The sequence below is a fragment of the Pogona vitticeps genome, chromosome 2 (assembly GCF_051106095.1).
Source record: "Pogona vitticeps strain Pit_001003342236 chromosome 2, PviZW2.1, whole genome shotgun sequence".
Taxonomy (NCBI): domain Eukaryota; kingdom Metazoa; phylum Chordata; class Lepidosauria; order Squamata; family Agamidae; genus Pogona; species Pogona vitticeps.
Window position 1 is genome coordinate 18,797,136 of NC_135784.1, and position 25,672 is coordinate 18,822,807.

Consider the following 25,672-nt stretch of genomic DNA (forward strand, 5'->3'; position numbering starts at 1 on the left):
TTATATATTTAATTCTCCTTATGATTTTATTCATTAATAAAAGAATATTTGATCAAACTCTTGATTCCTAAGTTATATGAGCAGCTCCTATGTGTGGGAATTGTAGTGGTATTAGGAGAAATACCTGGTGGCAGCGAAAAAAAGGAAAAAGGCGTGTTTACCTTTGGGGAGCCCCAAAAAATAAAGGGGCAACCAAGGGGATCGCCACAGTGGGATTAGAGGAATTCGGAGTATAAAAGGATCTGACCTATCACAAATTCTTCACAGCTTTGTAAATACTAAGAGCATCCTGGGCAAAGCGCCACTCAGATGAGGCCAGAACCCAGAACCAAGAAAGGGTTGGCATTGAAAAGCCTAAAAGAGAAAATGTCCCCCGCCAAAAAAAGCATTCGTGTCTTAAAACAAAAACACAGAGACAACATTCAGTTCAAATTTCAAGTTGTGCAAAGTTTAGAAACGGACACAGCTGATTGTCTCAAACATAACAAAAGCATTGTTCCCATTTTTGCTTAAGACTCTCCACGAATTCACCTGGAGGACAAGAGAAGACCCCAACATCGTTTTGATTTGTTTTGTACTCTTGTTCCTTTGCAAAGGATTATTGAGTCAATCAGGGTGGGCAATGAATGCCCTCCACATGCTTCAAGACTACAATTCCCATAATCCCCCACAGTGGACCACCAGTTGCCAACCACGAAATTGGTGGACCAGGAGAATAACAACACAAGGCCTGCCTTTATGATATTCCTGCAGTTGATCTCGCTTTCCCCTTCTCTCTCTTTCTCTACTCTTTCCTAACAGGCTGTTCCCCATCCATTTTCTCTTGGGCAGGAACCTCGGGATCACCACCGCCCAGGCTTTTATCACTTTTATCCTCCACATGGATCACATAATGCCTCTGAAGTTCTGATCTGGATCTGAAGTTTTTCCCACAGTCAACGCACAGAAATGTCTTCACTCCCGTGTGGGTTTTCTGATGCGAACGGAGGTTGGATTTCTGCTTAAAGCTTTTCCCACAATCCGTACAGCTGTACGGCTTTCCCCCCGTGTGGATCTTCTGGTGTCTGGTCAGACCCCTGCTGTCGCAAAAACTTTTCCCACAGCTAGAACATGTGTACGGGTTACTGGCGGTGTGGACTCTTTGGTGCTGAACTAGTCTCATGTGGGAATTGTAGCTCTTCCCGCACACTGCGCACCCAAAGGGTTTTGCCCTCATGTGGGTCTTCTGATGTGTAATGAGTTTGGAGTTCCAGCGGAAGCCCTTCCCACACTCTGAACATGTGTAGGGCCTGGTTCCCATCTCCCGCTGGTGGACTATGGAGTGCCTACGTATTTCAGATTTCTCCAGGAAGCTTTTTCCACAGACTAGACACTGATAGGGTTTCTCCTCTGTGTGGATCCTCTGATGATTTGTGAGGCTCAATCTATGGTGGAAATATTTCCCACACTCCAAGCATTTGTACAGTTTCTCTCCTCTGTGGATCCTCTGATGATATGTGAGGCCCGAACTTTGATGGAAACATTTCCCACAGTCCAAGCATTTATACGGTTTCTCTCCTGTGTGGATCCTCTGATGATTCATGAGGCCTGAACTTTGGCGGAAACATTTCCCACAGTCAAAGCATTTGTACGGTTTCTCTCCTGTGTGGATCCTCTGATGATTTCTGAGGCCCCAACTTTGGCGGAAACATTTCCCACAGTCAAAGCATTTGTACGGTTTGTCTCCTGTGTGGATCCTCTGATGATTTGTGAGGTCCCAACTTTGGCGGAAACATCTCCCACACTCTATGCATTTGTATGGTTTTTCTCCTGTGTGGATCCTCCGATGTCGGGTGAGGTTGGTGCTACAACTGAGGCTCTTTCCACAGTCCAAGCATTTATACGGCAAGCTTGCATTGTGAGTCGCCTGAAGCTGAATGATCTCCGAGTGGTTCGGGAAGTTATCATTGCCCACCTTCTCATGAACCTCTTGGTTCATCGTGTGGATTCCCTGTAGGCTTGAGGTTCTACCAAGAGACTCGCTGCCTTCACAATGAATGGCGTTTCCTCCTTTCTCCACTGGAGACCTTCTTTGAGGTTGACCAGATTCCTGCCAATATTGAGAAGGTTCTTCTGGGTCACCATTTTGGGAGACCTCCTCTTCTGGGCTCTCCACTGCTCCTTCATCAGCACTTTCTGGCTGGTCCCTCGCATTTACACTCAGCAAGTCTTCACCTGTGGAAAGAGAAGGAGAAGAAGGGAATGAACGTGACCCTTTCAAGTGCCTGGAACTGGCTTATATTCACCCAGTTAGTTTCTTAACTGGATGGAAGTGTGAATAATAAGAGCTTGCCTGGATATTAAGATCATCAGAGGAGGCCTTTCTCTGAGTTCTGCCACCTTCACAGGTGCATTTGGTAGAGGGTACAGGAGAGGGCCTTCTTTTTTGCCGATTCCAGACTTTAGAACTCCCTCCCACTGGAGGCTAGTCTGGCCCCATCTTTGCAGTCCTTCCGCAAGTTTAATAATATTTTTAATATTTATTTAAAATATTTGAGTAATTTACTGGTGTTTTGCTTTTAATGTATTTTTTAATGATGTAAGCTGCCTTAGGTCCTTTTTTAAAGGGGGAAAATTTTCAAATAAAAAATTCTTGTTTCTAAAGATATAATTCTGTACTATAACCAGGGGTTGGTGGCTTCTAGAATCACCTGCGCGCTGCCTATCTCCAAGATAGGGGTCTTTTAAAAGGATTTCACTGAAAAGGTCCCCTCCGGCCCTTTAGTGGTATGATCTCCCTTTCCCACTCCCAACACCTAGCAAAGATAAATAAAGGTAATTGCAGTCCTGCAGGACGTTCAGACCAACAGATCTCACTTCAGAGGAAAAACACACAAACATACAAAGCATCAAAGTATTTGGAATATTGTCAATCCTTACCCACAGAGGTGGAAACTCCCTCGCCAGCCTCATAGTCAACCCGATCCTGCTCACAGTCTAAGGAAGCCTGTTCTGCCTCAGAGAGATGTAACCCTTCCACCAGGACCTGAAATGGAAACCAAGCCTTTATGTGACACAGGGAGAGACAGAAAATTAAAAGCAGTAAAGATACCATATGTTCTTCCTATGAATATATATACAGTAATGGATATAGAACTGCTCCTAGCTGCCTGGATAGCTCCGTGGTTTAGGGAACTGCCTGTGGAGCCAGAGGTTAGAAGTTCAATTCCCCACTGGGCCTCCTGGGAGAAGAGCCAGCCTGTGTAGCCTTGGGCCAGCTGCACAGTCCCAGAAATTCCCCCAGGAGAAGAGAATGGGAATCCACTTCTCAGTATTCTCTATCTAGAAAATCCTGAAAAAAAATAATTCTTGTTGTTGTTGTTCTTTTTACTGTTCCTACAAAAAGTAGTTGAGGAGGCTGGGTTTAATTCGCAGAAGAGAAGACTTAGAGGTGATATGAGAGATCTTTTTGGATATGTTAAGGACTCTGACACCCAGGGGATGGAGCAAATACGTCTTCTGTTATCAGGCAAAAAGAAAGGAAAAATAAAAGATAAAAACGACAAAAATGTTGGGACAACTTCAAGCTTTTATGGATTAACACATAATAGTGGAGCCTCAGCTTCAGGATCTGTCCTTCCAGTGAGCACTCAGGCTTGATTTCCTTTAGAATGGATAGGTTTCTTCTCCTTGCAGTCCAGGGGACTCTCAAGAGCCTCCTCCATCATCACAATTCAAAAGCATCAGTTCTTCGGCGGTCAGCTTTCTTTATGGTCCAGCTCTCACTTGCATACATTGCTATTGGAAAAAACATAGCTTTGACTATTCGGACTTTTGTTGGCAAGGTGATGTCTCTGCTTTTTAAGATGCTGTCGATGTTTGTCATTGCTTTCCTCCCAAGAAGCAGGCTTCTTTTAATTTCGTGGCTGCTGTCACCATCTGCAGTGATCATGGAGCCCAAGAAAGTAAAATCTGTCACTACCTCCATATCTTCCCCTTCTATTTGCCAGGAGGTGATGGGACCAGTGGCCATGATCTTAGTTTTTTTGATGTTGAGCTTCAGGCCATTTTTTGCACTCTCCTCTTTCACCCTCATTACAGGGTTCCTTAATTCCTGCTCACTTTCTGCCATCAGAGTGGTATCATCTTCATATCAGAGGTTGTTGATATTTCTTCCGGCAATCTTAATTCCGCTTTGGGATTCCTCCAGTCTGGCCTTTCGCATGATGTATTCTGCATATAAGTTAAATAAGCAGAGGGACAATATACAGCCTTGTTGTATTCCTTACCCAATTTTGAACTGATCAGTGTTTCCATATCCAGTTCTAACTGTTGCTTCCCGGCCCACGTATAGGTTTCTCAGGAGATAGACAAGGTGGTCAGGCACTCCCATTTCTTTAAGGACTTGCCATAGTTTGCTGTGGTCCACACAGTCAAAGGCTTTTGCATACTCAATGAAGCAGAAGTAGATGTTTTTCTGGAACTCTCTGGCTTTCTCTATAATCCAGCGCATGTTAGCAATTTGATCTCTAGTTCCTCTGCCCCTTCGAAATCCAGCTTGTACTTCTGGGAGTTCTTGGTCCACATACTGCTGAAGCCTAACTTGGAGGATTTTGAGCATAACCTTGCTAGCGTGGGAAATGAGAGCAATTGTACGGCAGTTGGAGCATTCTTTGGCACTGTCCTTCTTTTGGATTGAGATGCAGACTGATCTTTTCCAATTCTCTGGCCACTGCTGAGTTTTCCAAACTTGCTGGCATATTGAATATAGCAACTTAACAGCATCATCTTTCAAGATTTTAAATAGTTCAACTGGAATGCCACCACCTCCACTGGCCTTGTTGTTAGACAAGCTTTCTAAGGCCCACTTGACTTCACTCTCCAGGATGTCTGGCTCAAGGTCAGCAACCACACTATCTGGGTTGTCCTGGATATCCAAATCTTTCTGGTATAAGTCCTCTGTGTATTCTTGCCACCTCTTCTTGACGTCTTCTGCTTCTGTGAGGCCTCTCCCATTTTTGTCTATCATGTTCATCTTTGCACAAAATGTTCCTTTAATATCTCCAATTGTCTTGAACAGATTTCTGGTTTTCCCTTTTTTATTCTTTTCCTCTATTTCTTTGCATTGTTCATTTAAGAAGGCCCTCTTGTCTCTCCTTGCTATTCTTTGGAAGTCTGCATTCAATTTTCTGTAACTTTCCCTATCTCCCGTGCATTTGGTTTCCCTTCTCTTCTCTGCTATTTGTAAGGCGTTGTTGAACAGCCACATTGCTTTCTTGCATTTCCTTTTCTTTGGAAAAGTTTTTGTTGCTGCCGTCTGTACAATGTTGCGAGCCTCTATCCAAAGTTCTTCAGGCACTCTGTCCACCAAATCCAGTTCCTTAAATCTGTTCTTCACTTCCACTGTGTATTCATAAGGGATTAGGTTTAGATCAGGGGTCTCAAACATGCGGCCCCCCAGATGATAGTTTGTGGCCCTCACCTTGCATGCCCGCCACAAAGCGCCCACACATCCTCTGCTCTCAAGAGTAAAAAAAAAGCCTTGCCTCGCTCGCCGGCTCTCTCCCAAGACAGCACCTCTTGCACCCTCCATCCGGAACTGCAGCCTGCCAGCCAGCCCACCTGTCTGTCGGCTAAGGAAACTCCTGGGCAGCTTCCTCAGGCTCTTGCTCCGCTTGGTGGAAAATCTAATGCGGCCCAGCCTCACCCAGACTCTGCCTCTAGCGGCCCACAGGTAAATTGAGTTTAAAACCCTTGGTTTAGATTATACCTGATGAGCCCAGTGGTTTTTCCTACTCTCTACAGTTTAAGCTTGAATTTTGCTATGAGAAGCTGATGATCAGAGCCACAATCAGCTCCAGGTCTTGTTTTTGCTGACCCTATAGAGCTTCTCCATCTTTGGCTGCAGAGAACATAATCAATCTGATTTCAGTATTGCCCATCTGGTGATTTCCATGTATAGAGTCGCCTCTTGTGTTGTTGGAAAAGAGTGTTTGTGACGACCAGCTTGTTCTCTTGACAAAACTCTATTAGCCTTTGCCACGCTTCGTTTTGAACTCCAAGGCCAAACTTCCCTGTTGTTCCTTTTATCTCTTGAATCCCCACTTTAGCATTCCAATCCCCTAGAATGAGACTATACTTTTGTCTAAAATCTTTAGACTCAAAATTGTGCGTCGTCTTATACATGGAAGTAAGGTGAGGAGAGAAAACAAGTGCAGGGGAAAGCAGGGATCAAAGCGATCCTGAAGCACATTGATCTCTTTTGCCCTACATTTGCTAAGCCCCACTTAGATTTCTTAATTTTGGATTAGAAAAGTGGGGGGGTGTCTTATAGATGGGACGTCTTATACATGGAACAATAAAGTAATCTTGAGCTATAGAAAACAAGATTACAACATGGTATTGAGGATCTCTAATTGGGCCTTTGAGGTGGCTCTACTTAGCTAGGAAGGAAATACAGATGAAAAATACAGCAGGTACAACACAGTTACTGCAGTGTTTTGCATTTGATAATGGCCTAAGAAATGTTGGCTAATATTGAGTCCATTGAGATTGGTTTTAAACATATATGTCAGAAATGTTACAGCTGTGGATTGACTTGGAGATGGACCCGGTAAGCTTTGGTAAAGGTAAAGGTTCCCCTTGACATTTTTTAGTCTAGTCGTGTCCGACCATAGGGGGGCGGTGCTCATCCTGCTCTTCAAGCCGTAGAGCCAGAGCTTGTCCGAAGACAGTTTCCGCTGTCACGTGGCCAACATGACTAGGGAGCGCCATTTTGTACCTTCCCACCGAGATGGTACCTATTTATCTACTCGCATTTATATGCTTTTGAACTGCTAGCTTGTAGAGGAGCTGGGACAAAGCGATGGCAGCTCACTCTGTCGTGTCGATTCGATCTTACGACTGCTGTTCTTCTGACCCTGCAGCACAGGCTTCTGCAGTTTAGCCCACAGTGCCACCACATCCCTCAGAGTAACTCTTTAATCTTGAATAAACAGGTTCTCTCTGTGTTTGACACTGAGGAGGTTCAGAGGGTTGCTCAGTCACTACTAAAAATAAGGGTGGGGAAAGAGAAGACACCTGTAAGGAAAGCTGTTATTCCATCTTCCTTGGCACTATTTCTTCTGGGGAATGCAACTGGTTCCTGTGACCAGCCTTGCCCAACCCAGTGACCTCCAGATTTTTTTTAAATATTGTGGGCCGCCTCGGGTCCTTTTTAGGCGAAAGGTAGGGTATAAATACTGTAAACAAATAAAATTACGTTCTGAGAGTATTTATTCCCTTACGTGCTGCTCCAGCCCCTCCGACTTGCAAGGCCTCCCCAGGAAGCCCTCGGCCAGGGCCACCGCCTGGGCGCCGGTCTCGGGCCCGTGTCCCCTGACCCAGGTCTGGACCTCCGGCGGAAGGACGGCCAGGAACTGCTCCAGGACCAGCTCTTCCAGGATCTGCTCCTTCGTGTGCTTCTCCACCTTCAACCACCCGCGGCAAAGCTCCCGCAGCCGGCCGTGAACCGCTCGCGGCCCTTCGGCCTCCCGGTAGCCGAAGCTCCGGAAGTGCTGCCGGGTCTTCTCTCTCCGCAGAGCCTCTCTGCGCAGGAGGGCCGCCTTCACCTTGCCGTAGTCCTCTCGGTCCCTGGCCTCCAGCCGGACGAAGGCCTGGCCCGCTTCTCCTCGGAGGGCTGGCCGGAGTCGGGCCGCCCACTCCTCCTTGGGCCACAAGCAGGCCTCGGCCACTTGCTCGAAGGAGGCCAGGAAGGCCTGGGCATCGCCCCACGGGGCCGACGCGTCCGGCAGCCCTGGCCTCTCCCACTCGGACGAAGAGGGAGACTCCACGGTCTTCAGGAAGCCCTGCCACTGGTCTTCCCACTGCCGGAGCAGCCTCTCCCCCGGCTCCGGCTGGACCGGCTGCCCCGGCCATCTGGAGAGGCATTCCCTGATATTTCCTTCATCTTCAGGGCTCTCGGCAGCCACAGCACCAAACTGCTGTTCCTCCTCCGTCTTGATCGCATGCTTCACATTTTGTTCAGTTGCAGCCGGTAACTGGGAACTCACAAGGGGCTGCATCTCCTGTTCAGCCGCCATTTTGTCTTGGGTCAAAGTCCACCTCACCAAACCCTCCTCTCGACCTTGTCCCTTTTTTGCAGGAAAAGGCCTCTGTTCCAGGGCTCCAAAAGAGGCCACACCACACCAATTTCTGGGTGTCTCACAGCTTTGCTTCAGTTTGTTGGGATCTCTAGAAAAAGAGATAAAGAAGAAATGGTGACGTGCCCGATGGGTGGCAAGCACTGCTGAGCAGAGAATCCCCCAGAGAGCATTGCAAATCCTTGAAAGCAGCCATTCTCATCAGTGGCTATAGGGCCCCGAGGAGGTGGGGTCCATGGCACATTTGAAGGGGGCCACAGACTGGAAACAAGTCTTCACACATCATCTTATAAGGTTTGTGTTTTTTGCCACAACGCGTTCCAATGGGGCTTGCATTGGTTTTTTTGTTTGTGTGTTATTGGTGATTTTTTCCCTCGGCCCCAACACATTCATATTAGGCTTGCAGTATTGTGTTAAGTTTTGTTTTTAATTTTTTTTCCACGTGGAACGGATTAATCACACTTCAATGCATTCTTATGGGAAATTGCGCTTCAATTTACAACCACTTCGAGTTACGAGCATCATTCCAGAACGGATTAAGGTCACAAGTCGAGGCACCACTGTAGTTCTTTCACATTATGTTTATGGCTGTGGCCAAAAAAGTTTGAGAATGGCTGCTTTAAAATAGTATCAGCTGGAATCCTCTTCAGAGGCATGTAAAACTTTGCTTACCTTGCTGTGGCTATTTACTGGTAATTTATGAGGTTCACAAGTTAGTTGCATAAAGCCATGGATGACCAGGAATGAGACTGAAATGGTCCCCTGCACTTTCATCACAAAGCTTATCTAAACTCCCAACAGGAGTATAGTCATTACATTTAATTGATTTAAGCCATTTTTATAATAGATGTCTTTGAATGTGTTTTTTGATACTGCTTTTGTTTACCATCTTTCTGTTGGGTATCTGTTTGATCCTTTTTAGTATTTGTATACTTACTGTTTTTGGATTTGATTATATTGTTTTTTTTAACCGTCATAGCCACCTTAGGTCCTTCTTAGGGAGAAATGCCAGGTAAAATTTTTTTCAAATAAAAATGTAAATAAGTAAGTTGAGACTGCTATCCTGTACTCGCTTATCTAGCAATGAAGCCCCATTGAACAGGGTTTACTTGGGCTCTTTCTGCCTTTCAAGGCAGGCTTTCCTTCGCACCCTTTAGCGGCTGAGGCGTCTCCTCTCCGGCTCCTTTCCAGGCTGGCAACGGAGGCAAAGGCTGGTCAAGGCACCGGGACAGACCGAGGCACTTGTCCCACCCCGGTCAGTTGGCAACCAGGAAAGAAAAACCCGCCCAGCCTGCACAGGGGGCTGCTGCTTCTGCCCCCGCCATCGCCCGTGCAAGTCCACGGATGGCACAGGTAGGTTTGCTCTTGAAAAGGTGGATCGGGACCCCCGAGCAGCCAAAATGAGGGCTTGGAAGAAGGAACAAAAGGAGCCCTTTGGGGAAAGAGGGAGATCCCGGGACCCTCCAAGCCCATCGCTCGCCCCCCTTTCGCCCCCTTGATTGCTTTCCCTCTCCCCCCCCCAACCTCGCCTTCCCTGCAAGAAGCCCCCTTAAAGGGCAGGCAGGGCAACCCTCGCCTCTCACCCGCTCCGGGGAATTCCCGCTGGAAAGCAAGGCTGGCGAGGGAGTCCCGACCGGAAGCGGAACCTTTACTTTTTCTCCCACTTCTCGCCCCAGGGGAACCCCTTCCAAGCCGGGCCTCTCTAGGAAACCTTACTCCGTTTAACTCTTGGTCGATCCAGAGCGAGTCATTCCCTGGCTTTCGAGATGGTTTTTGAAACACATATACAGTATTTTTTGTTTCAGAATTTATGGTCCTTCTGCAGAAATTGGGTGTTTGTGTGTATCTGAACTCTTTATGGGATGTATGGGGTTATATTACCTCGGCTCCTCAGGACCCAGGAAATGTAGTACTTTTTGTGTTAATTCTTGTTGTGGTTCCAGTTTTACTGTGTTACAAAGCCAGCCCTAGTGATGTTTTCCTGAAGAGTGGGATTCCCCCCCCCTTTTCCTCCTTAACCCAGATTCTTGCTTCTTCTCCTGAGCCCCCTATAGCAGTGGTCCTCAACCTTGGGCCTCCAGATGTTATTGAACTACAACTCCCAGAATCCTTCACCACCACTTCTGCTGGCCAGGATTTCTGGGAATTGAAGTCCAAGAACATCTGGAGAACCAAGGTTGAGGACCACTGCCCTATAGGAAATGTATGCACCCTCCAAGATTCAATGGAGTACCATGAAACTAGAAAAGGTGGTGATTTTTTTGGTATGATGATGCCAGTCAATGTTTTTATGTTTGATTGTCTGTGCCTGGTATTTTTTTCCAATAGTAACAATAAGGAGTGTGTGCTGTCGAGTCATTTATGACAGAAGGCAACCCTTTGGAGGAGGTTTTGCTTAGTTCTGTTTTTAAAAAGTAGACACCCAAGCTCGAAAAACCCACAACTACTTTAGACACCTCTAGGCTGTCCCCATCTTGTCCCCTTCTTTTCCAACTTCCAGAAGCCTTTGTCTGGCCAAAATGCTCCTGGCACACACCGTGCACGTTCGCTGTGCAGGGAAACTGAGACCATCGCACAGGCCCTGCTGGACCAGAGGCAAATCTCTCATTTCTGTCACTGGTCCAGCCCAAGGTCTTCAAGATGCCACATAACTGGGCATGAGAGTCCAAAGCCCTCGCCCCTGGCTCCTTCTCAGCAGGGCACATTCGGAAGTCAAAGTTATCCTTCCCGCCCTCCCTCCATCCATAAAAAGGACCCAAAGGGACTTGCATTGTGAAAAGACAATCATTAAAACTAAAAAAGGGAAATATACAAATACTAAAAGAGATCAAAAAATGCCACATTAAAAATAACTGCCATGGAGGCTCAGAAGCAAAAAAGCACATCCTAAATGGGGTTTTTCTCACCAGTCCATTTATTTTTTAATTTTTTTTCTTTTTATTATTATAATATATAAATTCCATCTATGCTTATTTAGCATCGTGTCACCTGGGTTCAGCAGCCCACAATCATTTGCCAATAAAACTACAATACATATCAAGCTCCTAATTTATACAACGTGTTTCTAACCATTGACAAAACAAGTTCCGTGTTTGATAATATTGTGAACCTTCCTTTCCTTTGATGTTCAATGTCAGTGTATCCAATTTGGCGCAGTCCAATATCTTTTAAATTATTTCTTGATCTATAGGTGTTTCTTCATTTTTCCAGTGTTGTGCGAATATAATTCTTGCAGCTGTTAAAATATGCAGTATTAAATATACATTTTGTTTATCAACACTTTCTGGCATTATACCTAGTGAAAAGAGTTCTGGCTTAAAATCTACATGTTTTTTGATTATTTTAACAAGCCATATATGTATTTTTTCCAATTTCTTTTTTGCTTTATCACAGGTCCACCAAAGATGATAATAAGTTCCAGTTTTTTTATATTTCCAGCATTTGTTTGATCTATTAGGGTACATTTTGGCTAATCTATCGGATGGTAAATGCCATCTATAAAACATTTTGTATAAGTTCTCTTTATAAGACGTTGCCATTGTCATTTTATAGTTTCTGGACCACAGCTTTTGCCATTTTTCAATGCCGATATTATATCCAAAAAAATTTGCCCATTGAACCATCATTTCTTTGACCTGTTCGTCCTCCATTTTCCAATTTAAAAGAAATTTATATTTTTTCCTAATTATCATCTGCTGTTAACATTATTTGGTCAAGCATTGTTCTTTCTAAAATTCACACATTTTAAAATCCCTTTCATATCTAGATTGTGTTTCATTATGGGCAACCACGATGCACCTAATCCCTGGTCTATAAGGTCTTGTTTCGGTTTTAATCTCCTGTCTATATCTAAGGTAAAGGTAAAGGTTCCCCTTGACAATTTTTGTCCAGTCGTGTTCGACTCTAGGGGGCGGTGCTCATCCCCGTTTCCAAGCCATAGAGCCAGCGTTTTGTCCGAAAACAATATTTCCATGGTCACATGGCCAGTGCGACGTAGACACAGAACGCCGTTACCTTCCCACCGAGGTGGTCCCTATTGATCTACTCGCATTTGCATGCTTTCGAACCGCTAGGTTGGCGGGAGCTGGGACAAGTGATGGGCGCTCACTCCATCACGTGGATTTGATCTTACGACTGCTGGTCTTCTGACCCTGCAGCACAGGCTTCTGAGGTTTAGCCTACAGCGCCACCACGTCCCATATTCTATATCTAAGATATCAGTATAAATAAAAAAAAATTCAGAGTTCAGAAGATTGGGATGAACAAATGCTTCCATAGGTGAGACCCATCCTGGTATTTTTGTCTACATTTTCATTTTTATCTTTTCCCATATGATATACAAGGACCACTCCATTTACGGACCGTTCTGTGCCTCGCCCTCCCTGCAAGGCAGAAAATAATTTGTCTGGTTTATCACATTGATGGCTGACTTGTCACTCTAAGGAGTTAGAATGGACACAAACATTCCGTGACATCACGTAAAGGCAGCCAATGGGGGCATGCGGGACCCACAGCTGACAACCCTATCACTGTAGCAGTTTTGCCCACCCCTTAACATCAGATACACAGCAATAGAGAATGGGTGGTTTGCTGAATGTAGAGCAAAATTTCCACTATCCTCCAAATATGTAATGTTATCAGTCATCCTATATTAGTGGTGCCAATAAAAATGGGACAAAAGTGATGACGGTAAGAAGAACCACACCAGAGAACAGGTTTTCAACCAACTTTATTGAATAATGGGTTCAGAACATGTTAAGTATTGGGGGGAAGAAGTTTCCACCTATGGAACATCACGCAAAGCATAATATTAAATGAACAGTCTTTTGGATGCAGACAAGGGTTATCTTGAAAGAAAGGTAGATAAGACTGTTAGAAAAGTGTGCCCTCTCAGAACAAAGAGGGAAGAAAATCTTGATGTTAAACAAGATTACGACATTTCAGCTTCTTAGGCCTTCAAAACGGTTCCTGACTTAGTGAGGACTTCAAAAGGAAAGAAACAGAGTATAACCCATATATTATTCCTATATAGTTAAAATATTTATCTGGGAATCAACCCTCAAACGGTTTGAGTGTATTAAAGGCCCTTGAAAATGAGATTGAGATATTGCATTAAAAGTGTGTCACTGGTCATTTCTCTCTGCCCTAGCATTCCCCTCAGCCTCAGCTAGTGTGAAAAACGATCAGGTAATATGGGATTAGAAGAATCTGGAGTATAAAAGGATCTGAACTACCATAAATTCTTCACAGCTTTGTAAATACTAAGAGCATCCTGGGCAAAGCGCCACTCAGATGAGGCCAGAACCCAGAACCAAGAAAGGGATGGCATTGAAAAGCCTAAAAAAGTCCCCCGCCAAAAAAAGGCATTCGTGTCTTTGAAACAAAAACACAGTGCGAGGAAGGTACTGCTGCTAGTGTGCTGTCTCCTCCGTTTGACAGGAATACACGCGTCGTGGAAAGGGATGAGAGAGAGCTGAAGGAAGAACCCAAAGGGGTTAAAACTGACGTTCTCCTTGCAGAGTGGGATGACAAGGAAGGAGCGGAGCAATGGGTGGAGGTTTGGGAGCAAGATAAAGAGAAGGGTACATTTGTGCGGGAATTCAGATTGGTGACAGGAAAGGAAAGGAAAGCCAGTAAAGAAGAGAATAATGCGGTAAAATCCTCGCTAGAGGACGTTCCAAACCTGAAGGTCGGAGGGCTTCTACCTGACCCACCTCCTCACCCTGAAGGCGTAGTGGTCCGTGAAACACTGGAATGGACCATAGTAGTTTACCCCAGAGGACATGGTCACTGGACGAGGGTGGTTCGCCCGGATTCGACGTTCACCACACCACCTCTCGAAGGGGATTGGGCCCGCCACCCTTGCTGCGGGACCATCTGCGCGGTGAGGAGCGCCCCATTGAGAAAACCCACCGACCGGGAGCGCTTTGGGTCGGCTCCCCCATTCTAAAGCAGAGTTATTATGTTGATGAAAAAGGACTTGTTGAAAGGATAGAGCCGCAGTGGGACCCCTTAGTCCCTACTGAAGTGGTTGTAGACACGCCTCTGTTAAATGTTAATAAACCTTTGTTGTTGCCAGAACCCTTGAAGACTCCGTTTCCCTCTGTTACCAGCCAACCCCCCTATGATTTTAATGAACCTTTTGACACACAGAGACAATCCTAAATTTGAATTTCAAATCGTGCAAGGTTTAGAAACGCACACAGCTGATTGTCTCAAACGTAACAAAAGCATTGTTACCACTTTTGCTTAAGGCTCTCCACGAATTCTCCACGAATTCACCCGGAGGACAAGAGAAGACCCCAACATCGTTTTGATTTGTTTTGTACTCTTGTTCCTTTGCAAAGGATTATTGAGTCAACCAGGGTGGGCAATGAATGCCCACCACATGCTTCAGGACTACAATTCCCATAATCCCCCAAAGTGGACCACCAGTTGCCAACCACGAAATTGGTGGACCAGGAGAATAACAATACAAGGCCTGCCTTTATGATATTCCTGGAGTTGATCTCGCTTTCCCCTTTCTCTCTCTCTCTCTACTCTTTCCTAACAGGCTGTTCCCCATCCATTTTCTCTTGGGCAGGAACCTCGGGATCACCACCGCCCAGGCTTTTATCACTTTTATCCTCCACATGGATCACATAATGCCTCTGAAGTTCCGATCTGGATCTGAAGTTTTTCCCACAGTCAACGCACAGAAATGTCTTCACTCCCGTGTGGGTTTTCTGATGCGAACGGAGGTTGGATTTCTGCTTAAAACTTTTCCCACAATCCGTACAGCTGTACGGCTTCTCCCCCGTGTGGATCTTCTGGTGTCTGGTCAGCCCGCTGCTGTCGCAGAAACTTTTCCCACAGCTAGAACAAGTGTACGGGTTACTGGCGGTGTGGACTCTTTGGTGCTGAACTAGTCTCATGTTGGAATAGTAGCGCTTCCCACACTCTGCGCACTCAAAAGTTTTCGCCCCCATGTGGGTCTTCTGATGCATAATGAGGTTGGAGTTCCAGCGGAAGCCCTTCCCACACTCCGAACACGTGTAGGGCCTGGTTCCTATCTCCAGCTGGTGGACTATGGAGTGCCTACGTAGTTGTGATTTCTCCCGGAAGTTTTTTCCACACTCCAGACACTGGTAGGGTTTCTCCCCTGTGTGGATCCTGTGATGATTTATGAGGCCCGAACTTTGGCGGAAACATCTCCCGCACTCCAAGCACTCGTATGGTTTCTCTCCTGTGTGGACCCTCTGATGACTCATGAGGTCTGAACTTTGACGGAAACATTTCCCACAGTCCAAGCACTTGTACGGTTTCTCTCCTGTGTGGATCATCCGATGTTTGAAGAGGCTGGCGTTATAATTGAAGCTTTTTCCACAGTCCAGGCATTTATACGGCAAGCTTGCATTGTGAGTCGCCTGAAGCTGAATGATCTCCGAGTGGTTCGGGAAGTTATCATTGCCCACCTTCTCATCAACCTCTCGGTTCATCGTGTGGATTCCCTGTAGGCTTGAGGTTCTACCAAGAGACTCGCTGCCTTCACCATGAATGGCGTTTCCTCCTTTCTCCACTGGAGACCTTCTCTGAGGTCGACCAGATCCCTGCCGATATTGAGAAGGTTCTTCTGGGTCACCGTATTGGGAGACCTCCTCTTCTGGGCTCTCCATTGCTCCTTCATCAGCACTTTCTGGCTGGTCCCTCGCATTTGCACTCAGCAAATCTTCATCTGTGGAAAGAGAAGGACAAGAAGAGAATGAAGGTGACCCTTTCAAGTGCCTGGAAGTGGCTTACGTTCACCCAGTGAGTTTCTTAACTTGATGGAAGTGTGAATAATATGAACCTGACATTAAGATGAGAGGAGGAGGCATTTCTCTGAGTTCTGACACCTTCATACGTGCATTTGGTAGAGGGTAAAGGAGAGGGCCATCTTTGTTGCTGACTCCAGACTTTGGAACTCCCTCCCACTGGAAACCAGGCTGCCCCCATCTTGGCAGTCCTTCCGCAAGCAGGCAAAGACCTTTCTGTTCAGACAGGGTTCACTTTCGTGATTGACTGACTGACTGAGAGAGGTTTTAAAACGGGATGGTTTCTATTTTGTGGCTTTTAAATCTGTTCCAAATCTTGCTTTTATCTAACATATATAAATTTAATAATACTTTCAATATTTATTTAAAATATTTGAGAAATTTACGGGTGTTTTGCTTTTAAGGTTATGTTTTTATAATTTAAGCTGCCTTGGGTTCTTTTTTAAAGGGGGAAAATGAAATAAATTCTTGTATCGAACACAGTAATTCTGGCTTCTAGAATCTCCTGTGCCCTGCCTATCTCCAAAACAGGGGTCTTTAAAAGGGATTTCATTGACAAAGTCCCCTCCGGTCCTTTAGTGGTATGATCAACCTGTCTCCCCTCCACACACACACCCAGCAGAGATAGATAATGGTAACTGCAGTCCTGCAGGACTTTCAGACCAAAAGATCTCACTTCAGAGGGAAAACACACAAACATACAAAGCATAAAAGTATTTGGAATATTGGGCAATCCTTACCCACAGAGGTGGAAACTCCCTCGCCAGCCTCATAGTCAACACGATCCTGCTCACAGTCTAAGGAAGCCTGTTCTGCCTCAGAGAGACTTAACCCTTCCACCGGGACCTGAAATGGAAACCAAGCCTTTATGCGACACAGGGAGGGAGAGAAAATTAAGAGCACTACAGAAACCATATGTTCTGCCTACGAATATATATAATGAATATAGAACTGCTCCTAGCTGCCTGGATAGCTCCGTGGTTTAGGGAACTGCCTGTGGAGCCAGAGGTTAGAAGTTCAATTCCCCACTGGGCCCACTGGGAGAAGAGCCAGCCTGTGTAGCCTTGGGCCAGCTGCACAGTCCCAGAAATTCCCCCAGTTGAAGAGAATGGGAAACCACTGCTCAGTATTCTCTATCTAGAAAATCCTGGAAAAGACTGTCATAAGTCAGAGTTGAATTGATCGCACGCAATTATTGTTCTTCTTCTTGTTGTTACTGTTCCTAGAAAGAGCACTTGAGGAGGCTGGGATTGTTTAATTAGCAGAAGAGAAGACTTAGAGGTGATATGAGAGCTTTTTGGGATATGTAAAGGACTGTGACACCCAGGGGATGGAGCAAATACTGTACGTCTTCTAGATCAAGCAAAAAGAAAAGATAAAAAAGACAAAAATCTTTGATCTCCTTCAAGTTTTTATGGATTAAGACATAAAAGTGGGACTCCATGGCAAATATTTATACATTGAAACATGGACCCAAAACAAAGAGATTGTTTTGTTTCCTGATAGTGCTGCATTTCACACTTGAAGTTGCTGATAGTGCTGCATTTCACACTTGAAGTTTTTAGGATGTTATTTCTGCTGTGTTTTTATTATGTATGTAACCTGCCTCCAGTAGACTCTGTCTGGGGGTGGGGTAAAAATCCAATAAAATTAAAAGTAAAGTAATATTGTGGGACGCCTCAGGTCCTCTTTAGGAGAAAGGCAGGGTATAAATATTGTAAACAAATGAGCATGTATTTTTTCGTGTTGTGTGCTATTCTGGGTCTCTAGGTAGAGAAGAACAGCATACAAATGGAAATAACAAATATATCATACATTCTCTTGTTAGGGTTTGAGAAAGAAGCAAAACACATCAGAGAAAGAGGATTTTGTAACACTAGTGGGAATAAACTACTGAGAATACAGACGGACTTTCCAAGGATTCACAGAGTGAATTACGTTCTGAGAGTATTTATTCCCTTACGTGTTGCTCCAGCCTCTCCGACTTGCAAGGCCTCCCCAGGAAGTCCTCGGCCAGGGCCACCGCCTGGGCGCCGGTCTCGGGCCCGTGTCCCCTGACCCAGGTCTGGACCTCCGGCGGAAGGACGGCCAGGAACTGCTCCAGGACCAGCTCTTCCAGGATCTGCTCCTTCGTGTGCTTCTCCACCTTCAACCACCCGCGGCAAAGCTCCCGCAGCCGGCCGTGAACCGCTCGCGGCCCTTCGGCCTCCCGGTAGCCAAAGCTCCGGAAGTGCTGCCGGGTCTTCTCTCTCCGCAGAGCCTCTCTGCGCAGGAGGGCCGCCTTCACCTTGCCGTAGTCCTCTCGGTCCCTGGCCTCCAGCCGGACAAAGGCCTGGCCCGCTTCTCCTCGGAGGGCTGGCCGGAGTCGGGCCGCCCACTCCTCCTTGGGCCACAAGCAGGCCTCGGCCACTTGCTCGAAGGAGGCCAGGAAGGCCTGGGCATCGCCCCACGGGGCCGACGTGTCCGGCAGCCCTGGCCTCTCCCACTCGGACGAAGAGGGAGACTCCACGGTCTTCAGGAAGCCCTGCCACTGGTCTTCCCACTGCCGGAGCAGCCTCTCCCCTGGCTCTGACTTGACCTGCTGCTCCGGCCATCTGGAGAGGCATTCCCTGATATTTCCTTCGTCTTCAGGGCTCTCGGCAGCCACAGCACCAAACTGCTCTTCCTCCTCTGTCTTTATCTCATGCTTCACGTTTGGGTCAGCTGCAGCCTGGAACTGAAAACCCACAAGGGGCTGCATCCCCTGTTCAGCCGCCATTTTGTCTGGGGTCAAAGTCCACCTCACCAAACCCTCCTCTCGACCTTCTCCCTTTTTTTCAGGAAAATGCCTCTATTCCAGGGCTCCGAAAGAAGCCACGCCACGCCAATTGCTGGGTGTCTCACAGCTTCGCTCCAGTTTGTTCGTTGGGATCTCTAGAAAAAGGGATAAAGAAGAAATGGTGACATGCCCGACGGGTGGCAAGCACTGCTGAGCAGAGAATCCCCCAGAGAGCATCGGAAATCTTTTAAAGCAGTGGTTCTTAACCTTGCGTTACTCAGGTGTTTGTGAACTGCAACTCCCAGAAATCCTAGCCACCACAGCTGGTGGTGAAGGCTTCTGTGAGTTGCAGTCCAAAAATACTTGATTAATCCAAGGTTAAGAACCACTGCTTTAAAGCATCCATTCTCAACAGCAGCTATAGGACCCCGAGGACGTGGGGTCCATGGAACATTGGAAGGGGGCCACAGACTGGAAACAAGTCTTCACGCTGTGAGGGTCCGCTATTCTTCGCCTCCCTCGTCCCAAATAAAGCCGTAGACGCATTTGAACAAAACCATTTGTCTTCTTTATTTAACTGTGGTAACGGAATAGAAACGTCAATCAGGTTGGGGATGAACTTCTCCTGTTGAAGTAACGGTTCATACAGGGGCACCCAATCTTCGTCAAAGGGGTTACTGGACTTCGACGCCCATGGACCGGCCTGAACCTGGGAGGGTTCTTCAGGATCGAAGTCTTCTTTCTCCATCGTTAGTAATGGGGTCGTCTCTTCGAGCCCTGTATATCCCCAGGGTAAGGCTGTTGCTGACCCGAGGTGCTCCCAGGGTCCGGACGATACCCCAGCCTCCTCAGCTCCTCCAGATGCCATCGGGTCTTCTCCTCTCTTTCTCTCTCTACCCGTTTCTTCTCCTCTACTAACTTTCTGCACCACTCTCGGGTCTCTCTTTCTCCCCAATAAGAGGGACGGACCCGTGCCTCATTCCTCCTTCTCTCTTCCGCTTCTTGTTTAGTCAAGCACACCTGCTCCCACTTGCCTGACCAGGGGTCCTGGATGGATACCCATTCCCATCCACCTTCTTCCCCTGCCCGTCGTTGACTGACCTCCCCAACTGCCCCCTCCTCAGGATCTCTCGCCCCCTTGCCCGCCCAAACCAAAGGAGTCTGGGTAGCTATACTTAACCCCTTCATGCCCCGTTCTAAATCAACGGTATCCACTGCCTGGTGTAGCATCCGGGGTGGAAATGGCTTGGGTGCTGTCTGGGTGCCCACGGAGGCTCTAGGGCGAGACGGCACTCCCAACATCACCTCACGACCCGGGGAACAGGTGTCACACACGCATCATCTTATAAGGTTTGTGAGGTGACTTAGTCCTGATTCTGCCTATATAGTGGTGCCTCGACTTATGAATGTCCCGACTTATGACCGTTTCGAGTTTCGACAAACTCCAGCCGTAAATTTTGCTTTGACTTGCTACCGGAGCTTTGAGTTACGACAGGAAAAAAGGTGGGGAGAAAGGCGGGGAATTCAAATGTACTGTTGTCTGGTGAAGAGGCTGCTTCTTTGTAGCTCTTTCACCCCAACAGAGAGTATGTGTCACAGGAGGCTTCGGACTGGCTGGTGTGGCTTTGTGCTTCTGAGTAAGTACATTTACAGGGTTTTGCATGGTGGGTTTGGGCTGGGGGGTTATGTTTCTGTGCTGTGAAGTTTTGTTTGTTTTTTTTTTTTGGTGTGGAGGTTCTTTTTTGCCTCAGTGCCTTCCAATGGGGCTTGCATGTTTTTTTGGTCATTTGGTGTGTGTTTTTCCGGCCCCAACGTGTTCCGATGGGATTTGCATTGTTTTGTGTGTGTGTGATTTTCTTTTCGGCCCCAATGCGTTCCAATGGAGTTTGCAGTGTTCTGTTTGTTTATTTTTCAGCCGCAACAGATTATTCACATTCCAATGCATTCCTATGGGAAATGGTGCTTCGACTTAAGCCCATTTCAAGTTGCCACCATCATTCAGGAATGGATTGAGGTCCTTAAGTCGAGGCACAACTGTAGTTCTTTCACGTTGTATCTATGGCAGTGGCCAAAAAAGGTTGAGAATGGCTGCTTTAAAATAGTGTCAGCTGGAATCCTCTTCAGAGAAATGTAAAACTGTTTAACTTGCTGTGGCTAATTACTAGTAATTGATTAGGCCCACAATTTAGTTGCATAAAGGCATGGATGACCAGGCGTGGGACTGAGATGGTCCCCTGCACTTTCATCACAAACCTTATGCAAACTCCAACAGGACTATAGCCATTACAAATAATTTATTTAAGCCATTTTTATAACGGATGACTATGCCTCACTGCTTTGAATGCGTTTTTGATACTGCTTTTGTTTATCGTCTTTCAGTGGGGTATCTGTTTGATCCCTTTTAGTATTTGCATACTTACTCTTTTTGGATTTCAAAATTGTTTTGTAACCGTTACGCTTTGGGTCTTTCTTAGGGAGAAATGCCACGTCAAAATATTTCAAATAAAAATGTAAATAAGTAAGTTGAGACTGCTATCCTGTAGCAATAAAGCCCATTGAACAGGGTTTACTTCGGCTCTTTCTGCCTTTCAAGGCAGGCTTTCCTTCGCACCCTTTAGCGGCTGAGGCGTCTCCTCTCCGGCTCCTTTCCAGGCTGGCAACGGAGCCAAAGGCTGGTCAAGGCACCGGGACAGACCGAGGCACTTGTCCCACCCCGGTCAGTTGGCAACCAGGGAAAAAAAAGCCCGCCCAGCCTGCACAGGGGGCTGCTGCTTCTGCCCCCGCCATCGCCCGTGCAAAAAAGTCCACGGATGGCACAGGTAGGTTTGCTCTTGAAAAGGTGGATCGGGCCCCCCGAGCAGCCAAAACGAGGGCTTGGAAGAAGGAACAGAAGGAGACCTTTGGGGAAGGGGGAGAACTCGGGACCCTCCAAGCCGATCGCTCGCCCCCTTGATTGCTTTCCCTCTTCCCCCCCTCCCACCTCTCCCTCCCTGCAAGAAGCCCTCCTTAAAGGGCAGGCAGGGCAACCCACGTTTCTCACCCGCTCCAAGGGAATTCCCGCTGGAAAGGAAGGCTGGCGAGGGAGTCCCCACCGGAAGCGGAACCGTTACTCTTGCTCCCTCCTCCCTCCCTAGAGGAACCCCTTCCAAGCCGGGCCTCTCTAGGAATCCTAACTCTGTGGGTTTAACTCTTTGTCCATCCAGAGCAAGTCATTCCCTGGCTTCCGAGATGGTTTTTCAAATAGATTTTTTTGTTCCAGAATGTTTGGTCCTTCTGTGTCTCTGAAAGTTGTCTGCGTCGCATGGGGTTATATTACCTCGGCTCCTCAGGACCTGGGAAATTTAGTACTTTTTGTTTTATTTATTTATTTGATTTGTATCCCGCCCATCTGGTCCAGACCACTTTTCTTCTTGAGGTTCCAGTTTTATTACAAAACCTTCCCTAGGAATGTTTTCCTGAATAGTGCAGTGCAGAGGGAGCCCCCCCAAAGCAGGCCAAACATGGCCGCTCCGCCCTAGAAGGCGGCAAAGAGGAGCACGGTTCCCGCTGTCTCCCGATTCTTCTGGCTGAACTACAGAAATGGTGTGGTGTGCACCAGCCTTCCTTGTGGTTTCCTAAGAATTGCTGTTCTCTGGCTTTGGCTGGCCTTGTTATGGGGCTTCCGCCCTCCCAGGCCTGCTTTGGGGGAGGTTTTAGTTATAAAAAGTACTTTAGACACCTCTGGGCTATCCTCATCTGGCTTCTTTCTCCAACTTCCATAAGCCTTTTTCTGGCCAAAATGCTCCTGGCACACGCCGTGCAGGTTCGCTGTGCGGGGAAACTGAGACCATCGCACAGGCCCTGCTGGACCAGAGGCAAATCTCTCATTTCCGTCACTGGTCCAGCCAATGGCCCACGTAACTGGGCATTCATTTATTTCATTTTTTTAATTAGATTTTTATCCCGCCCTTCTAGACTGCGTCTACTCCTGGCGGCTCACATCCAAAACCATCCATAAATACAGTTAAAACAATAATTTAAATTGACAATATTAATGTTAATCAAGATGGAAAAGTAAGCAAGAGGCCAAGCAGAAAGTAAAAGTCAAGTATTGGTAGGAAGGAAGGTCTGCCTAAAGCGCCAAGTCTTTAATTGGCTCTTAAAGATAGCCAGTGAGGGTGCCAACGCAGATCTCTGAGGGCAAGCTGTTCCAAAGTTGAGGGGACACCCCCGAGAAGTCCTGATTTCTTGTTCTTTCTTTCCAGGCCTCTCTCGGTGTTAGGCTCCTCAGCCGTCTTTCCTGGCTATAACAAGTGACTTGAGTAGATCTAGGTGGGAGAAGGCGTTCCGCTAGGTATCGAGGTCCTAAAATGTTTAGGGCTTTGTATGTCATCCTTAAAACTTTGAAATCAATGTGGAAACGAATGGGCAAGGCAGCCAGAATGGGAGAGATATGCTGATATTTCCTCACCCCACTAAGGAGCCTGGCTGCTGCATTCTGCACCACTTGAAGCTTACGCATCAGTCTAAAAGATAGCCCCACATAAAGCGCATTACAGTGGTCTAACCTCGAGATTACAAGCGCATGGACCAGAGTGCATTTTCAACCAACTTTATTGAATAATGGATTCAGAATATGTAAAGTATTGGGGGGGGGGGGAGTTTCCACCTATGGAACATCATGCAAAGCATAATATAAAATGAACAATCTTTTGGATGCAGACAAGGGTTATCTTGAAAGAAAGGTAGATGAGATTGTTAGAAAAGTGTGCCCTCTCAGAACAAAGAGGGAGGAAAATTTTGATATTAAATAAGATTACTAAATTTCAGCCTCTCAGGCCTAAAGGCTTCCTGACTTAGTGAGGACTTCAAAAAGAAAGCAACAGGATTTAAACAGAGCATTCCAGTTTCCCTCAGCCTCAGCTAGTGTGAAAAACAATCAGGCAAAATTAGAGGAATTTGGAGTATAAAAGGATCTGAACAGCCACGAATTCTTCACAACTTTGTAAATACTAAGAGCATCCCGGGCAAAGCGCCACTCAGATGTGGCACAGCCCAGAACCAAGAAGGGGATGGCAGGATGGCATTAAATAGCCTAAAAGAGAAAATGTCCACCGCCAAAAAAAGCATTTCTGTCTTAAAAACAAAAAAACAGAGACAACATTCAGTTCAAATTTCAAATCCTGCAAGGTTTAGAAACGCACACAGCAGATTGTCTCAAACGTAACAAAAGCATTGTTACAATTCTGCTTAAGACTCTCCATGAATTCACCTGGAGGACAAGAGAAGACCCCAACATCGTTTTGATTTGTTTTGTACTCTTGTTCCTTTGCAAAGGATTGTTGAGTCAACCAGGGTGGTCAATGAATGCCTTCCACATCCTTCAGGACTACAATTCCCATAATTCCTCTCAGTGGACCACCAGTTGCCAACTGCGAAGTTGGGAGACCAAGATAATTCAATACAAGGCCTGCCTTTATGATATTCCTGGAGTTGATCTCGCTTTCCCCTTCTCTCTCTTTCTCTACTCTTTCCTAACAGATGTTCCCCATCCATTTTCTCTTGGGCAGCAACCTCGGGATCACCACCGCTCAGGCTTTTACAGTATCACTTTTATCCTCCACATGGATCATGTAATGTCTCTGAAGTTCCGATCTGGATCTAAAGTTTTTCCCACAGTCAATGCACAGAAATGGCTTCACTCCCGTGTGGATTCTCTGATGCGAAATGAGGCTGGAGTTCCGGTTAAAGCTTTTCCCACAATCCGTACAGCTGTACGGCTTCTCCCCCGTGTGGATCTTCTGGTGCCTGGTCAGCCCGCTGCTGTCGCAGAAACTTTTCCCACAGCTAGAACAAGTGTATGGGTTATTGGCAGTGTGGACTCTTTGGTGCTGAACTAGTCTCATGTTGGAATAATAGCTCTTCCCGCACTCTGTGCACTCAAAGAGTTTTGCCCCCATGTGGATCTTCCGATGCGTAATGAGGTTGGCGTTCCAGCGGAAGCCCTTCCCACACTCCAAACATGTATAGGGCATGGTTCCCATCTCTCCCTGGTGTACTATGGAGTGCCTAAGAAGGTGAGATTTCACCCGGAAGCTTTTTCCACAGTCTAGACATGGGTAGGCTTTCTCCCCTGTGTGGATCCTCTGATGAATCGTGAGTCCCGAACTTTGGCGGAAACATCTCCCGCAGTCCAAACATTTGTACGGTTTCTCTCCTGTGTGAATCCTCTGGTGTCGGATGAGACTGGTGCTGTAATTGAAGCTCTTTCCACAGTCCAAGCATTTATACGGCAAGCTTGCATTGTGAGTCACCTGAAGCTGAATGATCTCTGAGTGGTCCGGGAAGTTACCATTACCCACCATCTCAAGAACCTCTCGGTTCATCGTGTGGTTTCTCTGTGGGCTTGAGGTTCGAGGCTCGCTGCCTTCACCATGAATGGCGTTTCCTCCTTTCTCCACTGGAGACCTTCTCTGAGGTCGACCAGAACACTTCCGATATTGAGAAGGTTCTTCTGGGTCACCGTATTGGGAGACCTCCTCTTCTGGGCTCTCCACCCTTACCCACTTTGCTCCTTCTTCATCAGCACTTTCTGGCTGGTCCCTCGCATTTGCACTCAGCAAGTCTTCACCTGTGGAAAGAGAAGGACAAGAAGGGAATGAAGGTGACCCTTCAAGTGCCTGGAACTGGCTTACGTTCACCCAGCGAGTTTCTTAACTTGATGGAAGTGTGAATAATAAGAGCCTGCCTGGATATTAAGATGAGAGGAGGACGCATTTCTCTGAGTTCTGCCACCTTCATAGGTGCATTTCGTAGAGGGACTCCTGACTTTGGAACTCCCTCCCACTGGAAGCCAGGCTGCCCCCATCTTGGCAGTCCTTCTGCAAGCAGGCAAAGACCTTTCTGTTCAGACAGGGTTCACTTTCGTGATTGACTGACTGACTTACAGAGGTTTTAAAACGGGATGGTTTCTATTTTGTGGCTTTTAAATCTTGTTCTAATCCTTGCTTTTTCATAACATT

General features: G+C 46.7%; 2 protein-coding genes across 7 annotated transcripts in view; both read right to left on the minus strand.

The window, feature by feature from the left end:
• LOC110071339 (uncharacterized) lies at positions 1-21,786 on the minus strand. 5 transcript variants are annotated; one of them, XM_078388100.1, is made up of 5 exons: positions 21,712-21,779; positions 17,877-18,826; positions 16,654-16,759; positions 14,691-15,834; positions 1-802 (listed from the first exon to the last, which is right to left on the minus strand). In XM_078388100.1, the coding sequence occupies exons 2-5, from the start codon at positions 18,669-18,671 to the stop codon at positions 649-651; spliced, it is 2,199 nt and encodes a 732-aa protein (XP_078244226.1). In that variant the 5' UTR covers positions 18,672-18,826; positions 21,712-21,779; the 3' UTR covers positions 1-648. The 5 variants fall into 5 exon arrangements, with proteins under 5 accessions (XP_078244226.1, XP_078244223.1, XP_078244224.1 ...); XM_078388097.1 differs by lacking the exons at positions 14,691-15,834; positions 16,654-16,759; positions 17,877-18,826 and adding exons at positions 2,920-3,025; positions 7,266-8,211 and having other exon boundaries at positions 1-2,214; positions 21,712-21,786; XM_078388098.1 differs by lacking the exons at positions 14,691-15,834; positions 16,654-16,759; positions 17,877-18,826; positions 21,712-21,779 and adding exons at positions 2,920-3,025; positions 7,266-8,211; positions 9,704-9,774 and having other exon boundaries at positions 1-2,214.
• LOC110091515 (uncharacterized) overlaps positions 12,833-25,672 on the minus strand; it is a 20,136-nt gene continuing 7,296 nt past the window's right edge. Inside the window, exons 4-5 of one of the 2 annotated variants that reach the window (XM_078388129.1) lie at positions 24,225-25,281; positions 12,833-14,707 (exon numbers count right to left, since the gene is read on the minus strand). In XM_078388129.1, coding sequence (XP_078244255.1) covers positions 24,242-25,281 — 1,040 coding nt within the window. In that variant the 3' untranslated portion in view covers positions 12,833-14,707; positions 24,225-24,241. Of the gene's footprint in view, positions 14,708-23,246; positions 25,282-25,672 lie in introns of those variants that run through there. The other variant, XM_078388128.1, reaches the window with a different exon arrangement.

What these genes read in the sequence shown, in the direction of transcription:
- LOC110071339 (XM_078388097.1), bottom strand. Translation starts at nt 8,060, where the DNA reads ATGGCGGCTGAACAGGAGATGCAGCCCCTTGTGAGTTCCCAGTTACCG. An exon ending in CGGAGGGGCTGGAGCAGCAC is followed by an intron (nt 3,026 to 7,265) that starts GTAAGGGAATAA and finishes TTTCCATTTCAG; the next exon opens with GTCCTGGTGGAAGGGTTACA. An exon ending in GGGAGTTTCCACCTCTGTGG is followed by an intron (nt 2,215 to 2,919) that starts GTAAGGATTGAC and finishes CTCTTTCCACAG; the next exon opens with GTGAAGACTTGCTGAGTGTA.